General features: G+C 39.1%; 1 protein-coding gene across 1 annotated transcript; it reads left to right on the forward strand.

The window, feature by feature from the left end:
- Positions 1-684: 684 nt before the first annotated feature.
- Positions 685-7,185, forward strand: LOC119742594. The gene is made up of 4 exons (XM_038218703.1): positions 685-1,082; positions 2,213-2,428; positions 3,745-3,951; positions 5,542-7,185. Exons 1-4 carry the CDS (start codon positions 795-797, stop codon positions 5,728-5,730), a joined length of 900 nt encoding a protein of 299 aa, XP_038074631.1. The 5' UTR covers positions 685-794; the 3' UTR covers positions 5,731-7,185.
- Positions 7,186-9,565: the final 2,380 nt, after the last annotated feature.

The raw sequence follows: 9,565 nt of genomic DNA on the forward strand, positions 1-9,565 counted from the left end.
GTAACGCAATTTGAGAATAAACTGAGGAACCGTGCATTCCATTCCATTATTTATTATAATTTTATGATTAGTCAGCAGCTGAACAGGGGTTGCACCCTTCGACTCGGGTGATTATTAGCATCCAGACTCCAACCGGTCTTAAACACAGTGTTTAAAACCGGCCAAGCACACACATTCCCTTATTTTACCTGTACGTTAACAAAAAAAGGGCGTCAAATATTGCAGCGTCAAATAGACGGACTGCGCTTGTCAGAATTAGAAAGGGCCAAATTTATGTGGACATTAAATCGACCACATTTATTTCATTTATTCCCTGGCTTTCTTTTAGTGTCCGTGTTTGTGCGATTAAAGATTTATTCCCCGTCGTTTCTAGTTTTTTTGAGAAAAAAAAGGTTTTCAATTGCTTTTTTCCTAGCAAGATAAAAGTTTGTCACTTTTGAATGAAACCTCGGCGAGGCGGACATGCGGACGTTTTGGTTATTGATTTGTTTTCTTTACACGATTCGAATTATTGGCTGCCCGCAGAGTCAGACAATAATACGTGCGTACGTGCGAAGTGGCGATCAAGTTTGCATCTTGATAACGCCCTCTTGCGGCAGACGATTGCGTAACAAACATACCAAGACTACAGATCAGCCGGCCTTTTGCTAGAGCTACACGTACAGTACTGTACAGCTACACACATAACACGTGTACGTGTACAGTACAGGCAACGAACGGACCGGTAGACAAGAATCGCTGCTCAGTTTTACTTTTATCGGCTAGCTTTGCATTGGCATTAAAAAAAAATTGAAATGCTGTCTCAGGCCACGGAATACCTGCCAACAATTGCGGCTACTGCTCTTTTAGCAACATCAGGAGTTGCCGTGTACTCTACGTACAAATTACTTACTATAGATCGTGAAAGAAAAGCTAAGGATAACGTTTACGAGACCGCTAAACTCGTGAACGAGTACTTGGTGTTTCATTACGGGACACCAAGCGAAGTTTTACGGTATGACTTCGGTCCAACAAGTTCGCTGGATTTTGCTCGGAGGGTCGCAGATGAGTGTCTGGAGGTGTACAGGGGTCAAGTGAACAAGGTACATAAACATAAACATGATGCAACTCTTACACTCCAAGAATAATGAAAAGAAGGAAGTGGCAAATTTCATCGAAAGGAGAAATAACATCATGAGAGTTCGCCTAGTACTAGTATCAGGCCGCCTGCAAGAATAGGGCCCATGCATACAGCATGCACAGCTTACCTTGCCTTGATCCTGGCAGCATGCAATCGGCCACTGCAAAAAGGGGTGGGGGGGTGTAGGGGGGGGGGTGGTCATCATTTGACGTACATGTATGGGGGATCTGGAAAGAATGTTGCAAATTGATGCGACTGTTTTCATCACATAGGTCTATCTTAATGAAGCCATTCAGTCATTGCAAAAATGTTGAAAAGACATGAATCTGAGACGGAGAAATATTTCCAATTTTTGTTAGAAAATACTTTGAAATTTTGTTTGAAAATACTTTGAAAGGAAAAAATGCTGCAACCTTACACTGTTGTGCGCTTTCTTGTGATTTGCACAATCATAAGTTATGATTGCGCAACTGGATCCTTGCGCAATCTTTGGAAAAAAATCTTCCAGATTGAGCGCACATTCTTAAGAATGTGCAACAAGAGAACGGTCTTGTCGATGCCGAGCCATGGCTGCACTTGGCGAGTCTAGCTGCATCCTTGTTACTGATTCTTGGGCCGTACTTAAATTATTATACTGTTGCAATGCAACGTCACTAGGGAAAGGTCCCCCCCCCCCCCCATTATCCCTGGGTAGAGGTTGGGCATTGGTAATTGCATAGTCCTAGCACAATCCAGCTGATTCTGCAGGATTCCTTCAGCCATTGATCTACTTTAAATTCCCGACGTTTCCCCCTTGTATTTATACTTTTTTTGGGGTCGGATATGGTGTAGGTGTGCATTTATAACATCGGGAGTTCATTCTATTTGCATGGGCATGTCAAACTACGCATTTGTACTTGTACATAGGCCTATGCCATTGATTCCATGTCTGTACATCATACATGGTGAGCAGAACGATGCTAATGCTGTTAGGCCTAATTGGCGTAATAATAGTATGTACATTGCACTGCCATTCTGGAAGTATCTATACTTGTATGTCTTTTTCAAGAGTATTTCCTTTTCTCCTTTTCATTATTTTGTCCTTTTTCGTAGACAAAAGTGCCGAAGAGAGCTTTGGATATAGGATGTGCAGTGGGAAGAACAGCATTTGAACTTGCTCGCGACTTTGAGCAGGTCATAGGAATAGACTACAGCCAAGCGTTTGTGGATACCTGCTGTGCGTTGAGAGACCAGGGTTCCTTGGATTATTCTGTTCAAGATGAAGGAGATTTATCGACTCAACTCAAGGCAGTTGTGGATCCTGCGATTGTATGTAATCCAGTTTATGAAGATGAGTCTGTCGATTTGATGTTATTTTAGCTCTGTGAATGTTTGTAAACTGTTTGCAGTAGTGATTGGATTTAAATGCGGATTTTAAAAAAATGTTTGAATTCCACTATTCGGTTTTGAATTTGGAAACCGGATATTCAAATCCAACCTTAAACAAAATTTAGCCTTCTTTTTTTGTGACACAGGCTAAAGAAAACAACTGAAACATCCCCCAATGGTTGCCAATTGTAATTGCATTCGCTTGCTAGTGGTCTTTTGGTATATGAAAAGCCTGCTCATTGGACTTAGCAGAGAGTTTCCATCCATGTTTTTTTCAACATTAGCTCTTGAGTGTTTTTGTAAAGGCCCAGTAGTCATTGAATCCTATAATCCCTAACCGCCCTGAATCCTTCAAAATCCATTTTGCCAAAGTGGAGGAATTTGGAGGATTGAGGTTACATGGCAAAAGTGTGTTACTGATTTCGTAGGATGCATTTTATCAAGGTCTTTGGCCGGACCTTGTGTTGTTTTTGCTCAGCCATCCATAAATATAGGCCTGGATTATGCTTGAAATCCTCCGTACTGCTCCAGGGTGTCACTGGCCAAGCCTCAACATATTGACAGTCACTGCCACAGGATTCAGGCAGTGGTCACCCCTCCACAGACCATATTCAAGAAATAATGGCGGAATTTGCAGGATTGAGGCTGTTTTCTATTTTTACATGATTCCAATTGGAGGATTTTGCAGGATTGAGGCTACATCCTAGCAAAAAGGCCTAGGGAGTTAGGTTAAAGTACATGTATACCCAGTTGGGGTTATTTTTGTGGTACCTCACTCCTCACCGTTTATTGGCGTGACTGTGAGCTGGATGGGAACTTCCTGTGAAATCAGACACATATAACCGTTATTCGGTTTGAAAATAATTAGGATAAAGATTTTGAAATCTCTGATTTTTCTCCCACTACTAGTTTACAGTTTTCATTTGTTTGGCATGGTTCATTTTTTTAAATCAAGTTTTGAGTATTGAGCTCCCTTGCTCTTCCAGTTCCTACAAAACACTTTAGTATTTTTCTCAAAGACAATATCTCATATGGACTGCACACTCCAGTGAAAGTAACTGGAGAACCTTTACATTGCACAGCATTTGTAGGATATTGAAATACGTGTATCTTTCAAAGAGCAATGTCTGGATGTACATGTAAGTTTTCAAACTAACCTCAAAAATAAAAGGATGGCAATTATTTTCAAAAGATTGATTGAAAATAGCATCAGACTGTGATTTTTTGACTGTGTCACTGTTTCTCTCTCCAACTAGGATTGCAGCAGAGTTCAGTTTCAGCAAGGGGATGCCTGCAGTCTACCATTGGACCTTGGCCAGTTTGGTTGTGTTGTTGCAGCTAATCTCACCTGTCGGTTACAAAACCCCTACGACTTTCTGAATCGTCTGCCCAACCTTGTGGCACCCGGTGGTATTCTCATGCTGACAACACCCTGTACTTGGCTAGCGCAGTTCACCCCAAAAGTAAGTACATGTAAGGCCAAAAAAAAAAATACCTCGGTCTCTCAGGTCAGCGAGCGCGTCGATTTTAATCATGCGCGTCAACCTTTTTTTTCTTCTTCAAATTAACACGGAAGCTACAACAGTGCCCTCTATTGTCGCACCTCCTCAAATTTTGGTACCAAGGAGCACCAAGGAATGGGGAAATTGCACCAAGGCACATGATAAAGGGCACCAAGGCAAATTATGGAGAACACCAAAGTATAATGAGGACACAAAAAAGCAAAATAGTACCCACCTTGTCTGTACAATTCAAGCTTGGAAAAAAAAAACCTCCAAAAAAAGAAGAAAAAACCCGCGTCGCCGCATCAATTCCGGAACTTCGGTCTGACCAGAGACCGATTATTTATTTTTTTTGGCCTAAGCTTTGTGATTACTTAAAGGGAATATACAACATTTGCAAACATCAAAAAGCATCCTGCAAAATCATGGCACCTGGTGTGCTATTATTTTCAAGAAAAGTGGTATTTTTGTATCAATTTCCAACGCTGTTTGGCCGACCAGCGTTGGAAACAACTGGCTTTTTTCAAATACTGGCCCCATTTACCATATTTAGTTAGTCCGCATTTTGTTTGCAATCGATTACGCACCTATGAATGGGTACAAGCCAGCTAGACTGGTTCCCCGACCTTACAATTCCCTGACGTCGATAAATTGCTGCGTTTCGTCTTAAGTGGGGTAAGGGAACCTGACTACAGGAACATGATTGTTTTTCTTGGTTTTTCCAGCATATCTACGAACACAAAATCTCAAACAAGTCAGTGTAACAATATTGCTGTATAATACTGCCCCCCCCCCCCCCCCCCGTCTCAAATCCTTCCATTTCTGAAAATTACAACAAAGGCAAATGTTGTATATTCCCTTTAAAAACAACGGAGTAGATAAAAGATAACACATTTTGGAAGTTTCAGTTTGTTTTAATGATTAAATAAAAACCTTGACTATTGGCTATTGTCTATATTTCCACAAAAATTACAACAGCGAAATGGTATGGGTCAATGTGTGAATAATCTGCACAGTATTGGAAGATGATGATATAAAAGTCACAGCATTATGACCTTAGCACGTTGCCAAAAAGTGTGAGGCAACTACGTATATGACATTAAAAAACCCTCCTTTTGTTTGATCAGTCACAGACAGTCAAAAATTAAATCCTGTTCCCCTGCCATGCCTTTTACACAAGCTACAAATGTAGTCACCAACAGTCGGATCATATTTCTTGTAGTCACTGTGACAATGAAATGCCATCAACAGACAAAAGCAGGTGACTGGTAGGCACAGCTGGCTTATCAATCCCCCAGTCAAAGCATAGCTTTATCAGGTTTCATAACAATCACAGCCAGTCAATCTTGCTTTATGAAGGCAGGGAGCGCTCAACTGTTAAAAACAATCACTTGATTTATTTTTACTACTGGGCTGGCCTTGTTGCAATTGCCAGCCGGGAGGGGGAGGGAGTTAATAGTCCCATTCATTAAGCCCCGCCCCTAATGTAGGAAAGGAATCTTACTATGTTATTAACTTACTGACAGAATTTTGTTTGTTTTTTCCTTCAAGAGCAATTGGCTTGGTGGATACAAGGACAAGAATGGACAGCCGGTCACGACCTTTGACACGCTCAAGAAAGTCCTGGGTCCTGACTTTGATCTGATAGCAGAGAAAAACATGCAGTTCTTTATCCGAGAAACGGCTCGTAAGAATCAGTGGTCTGTCGCTCATGCTACAATATGGATTCGTAAGGAATAACGTACCTATAAGTACTTGGTATCATGAATCGTAGTTAGTGTTATGGACTTGGTACGGGAATATATACAGTTGTCTCCTGTGATGTTAGTCCATGGCGTTTTGTACGCTTGAGGAGTGCAAATGGCACCTGCTGATGGTTCCATTTACACTCGGGGGCAAACAAAACCCCTGGACTATATCAGAACAGACAATTGCTTGTTATAGCGTGGTATTTTTATATATAGTTGTTCGAGTCTTTAGAAAGTACAATATGACAAATTTCGTAAAGACAGGATTTTTCTGTTTTGACACCCTATGCATTTTAATTAAACAGTCGCATGCTTCAGTCTTTGATAAAATGTAATACACGTATGGGCATCTGCACTGACACATTTGTTGACACTCGCATGCCCAAGTGTACATAAACATTTATATGCATGAGTCTGTCAATGTTTTTATTATTGCAGTAGGACAATGATTAGTAAAGCGTGGAAGATATTTTATCCAAAGTCTATAGGAAAATCTTGGAAAAGGAAAACATCCGTTTGTCTCGCGTATATATTGCTTGTTTGTGATTCTTATACAATTTGGTTAAAACTTGATCGAAAGTATGCATATAGGTATTTGGGTTTGTTCAGTTATTGGCTTTAAGCATAACAAATAAAAGCAATATATGAAGTCCATAAAACAAATTCTTTATTGTGGTATTGCTGGAGACATCAACATGTACCTGGTCATGCTAAAAATGCGGGAAAATTACCAGTTCCAATGATGAATGGAAAAATGTGAAAGAACACTATTTATCTTTGATGTTTTCACGTACTAACTCACAAGAAGAAGGCAGACAGTTCAACTTATTTGAATTGTTTTGTTTAATTTTGTGAATATAAACAAAATTTAGAAAAAGAGTGACCTTTCATATTAACATCCTTACCATCTTCCAGTTTTTTTTTTTGGTGTAGACATTACAAAATGTAGCTCTTTCTGGAATGTTTGCATGTTATTGAAGTGTATGAGAATCATGGGTTATGACTAAATTATGTAAGTGTGGGAAGTAATTGAAGTGTGTTAAAAGTCATCTATTGCAATTAAAAAAAAAAAAAAAAGTAGAAATGTTTGAATTCAGATTATGTGCAATTTCACATAGCGCCTCACCTATAGATTCTGTCTCTTGATTGGCCGAGAAAGTGTCACATGGTATTTGCAAGTTATAGTGCGTTACCATGCACTAGTCTCCAAGGAAGACCTTCCTGACCGAGTTGTTCTGAAAAGTAGTACATGTACATCAATAGCAACTGGAGGGTTGTGTGATCATGTGTGCCTGTGTACAAACGCACCCATTGTGGTGTTACTTTACTAGTTACTACCAAGGACTGGTAAAGTTCGCTGATGGTATTCATTAGATTATTAGTGTTTATGTCCAGGCATTCAAACTCATTTACTCGATGGCAATAAGAATCAAATGTTGAAAATGAACGAGTTTCTTAATTTGATTTATTCAATTGCATTAATATGGTATAAATGTGTTGTTCCCATCGGGAATTGCATCAGAACGCAGACAAAATATAGTCTATGGAATATCCCCATGCACAGCAAGGGTCTATGATATGCGAGCAAATTCGGCGATTAATTATGCAAAACAAGACTGCGTCTTGACCTTGAAATTCTGACCATCCAGCGGGCGCCTTTTATCGGGTCTTCCGTAATCTGTTGTTGTATTACAAAAACATGGCATCCAATTTTACCAATCCACAGCTTAGTCCACAATTCTGATCAAATTGACGTCACAGTCTCTAAAGACCACTATGATTGCCTCTCGCGCGAGGTCGGGTAAAATTTACATGCCAAGATACATCAGACGTTCAACAGTGGCTCTCTGCTCACGTGAATTGATTGCCTAAGATATTCACACAGTTACCCTATCTGAGGGGGCTTGTGCTGCCTTGTCAACCACCATTTTTTTCCAAATCCTTTGTACAAAAAATTATAGTTTTGGTGATGCATAGATTCAAAATGTGTGAAACAATAGAAAAATAAAATTCATATAACTGGAGGTATTACATGAACAATGTGTTCAGTTATCATTTTTGTTTGTTATCATTTTTGTGTGTCATTTATTAGATGAGAAATATTGTTTTATTTTAAAAATTTATGTTGTGCATTTACTCAAGCAAACTTACACATGACAAGGTTTAAAGTGTAGTTTTCTGAGATGGACACATTTTGTTATTTCATGCCACGATGCATGGCACATATCAGGAATTTAAAGGCTTAAGAAAAATGAACCACTGAGAATTAAAATAAAGATTTTTTTTTTAAACAGCTTGTTTTGCAATTCCATCCAAAAACTTTAAAGACCCTATTTGGTTTTGGGGGTTTTTTTTGGGGGGGGTGGAAATTGTATATCATGAACATGGCTTGGATACAACAAAAAATCTCTCACAAATGACTTTTGAACTGGCAACTTTTGAAATTGGCATGGAAATTATATATTTATTTCAATTTTTATAACCTTAACATATATGTATTATGTACAAAATATATACATATCAATGCTCAGTAAAATCACAATGGGATGAATAGAATAAAAGCAAGTACTGAAAATTCATGTGGTGCTAAAAACAATCTGTCACTATCCTGCACAAGTACTGCAAATACCGACGGCATTCCCATTGTCATGAGTGGGTCCCTGTATCACAACTGTATCATGCTAAATCTGGTACACATAACAGTAAGCTTGAATACCTTGGTCAACATTAGACCCAGCATGCAGTGTACATGTGTACATGAAGGATTTGTCAAGGAGTACAGCAATGTAGATGCCATCAATGACGGGCGGGGCGATACCATGAGAACACTAGTATAAGCTTAACTCTGGTAGCTCCCCCCCCCCCCCTTTCCATGTCTGTTCCCTGTAGCACTCTATGGTTTAACGGACTCATCAGTGAATAAACACAAATACAATTTAGTACCATTGGTAATGGTTAATAATGTTGGATTTTTTTAAAGAATTGAGATACGTTTTTTTTCTGGATTCTGCAGAACTTTCCAATGGATTACGTCGTGGACTGGAGAAATTAAGACAGTAAATATGGGGCTACTGGGAATACAGACCCCAATTATATTGATGTTGTAAACCTCATTTGTGAGAAGACCACATTCAATTACATTTAAAAAACCTGATGCTTCCAATTGTATATATATTATATGAGTCCTATGGCTCATTGCTCAGTCTGTTTCTTATCTTCAGTTCTTAAGAATTATTCATGAAGTGGAAGCACAGAAATCATTCGATAACTCAACTCATAAGCAAAATGTATCAGTTTATTTTTTCATTAAGAAATTTGACAGATCTATTCAAGGTAGAAATGGGGGAAATTGAACCACTTTTTGATGATACATGTACCCACTTTTCTAATAATTCAATATAAAACAAATGTTATTGATTGTTTACCCCGTGTATTCCAAGAAACATGCACAACATAACACCAAAGGACTGTTTACAATCTGAAAAAGTATGGTAAGATCGTAAAATATTCTTTAGTAGGTAAGATGTATATATATGATTTTAACTGAACACAAACGTTTCTATTTTACAGAATTATTTCATAATCAAAGGGCAAGTTAGTGCAACATTAACCAGTTAACATGTTATCAAAAGGTGTTATGGGAATGCAAGTACACATACATTATGACATCATGTAACACTCAGGTTTTCTGGTGTATGAACAGTGCATGCTTCATTAACACCCCGGGGGGGGGGGGGGGGGGGGGGGGGCACGACATGGGGGAACGCCCCCCCCCCCCCCAACAAATGCAATTTGTAAAATTATCGATTGGATTGTTCGTGTTCATG

Source organism: Patiria miniata, unplaced genomic scaffold, assembly GCF_015706575.1.
Source record: "Patiria miniata isolate m_02_andy unplaced genomic scaffold, ASM1570657v1 HiC_scaffold_6, whole genome shotgun sequence".
NCBI lineage: Eukaryota > Metazoa > Echinodermata > Asteroidea > Valvatida > Asterinidae > Patiria > Patiria miniata.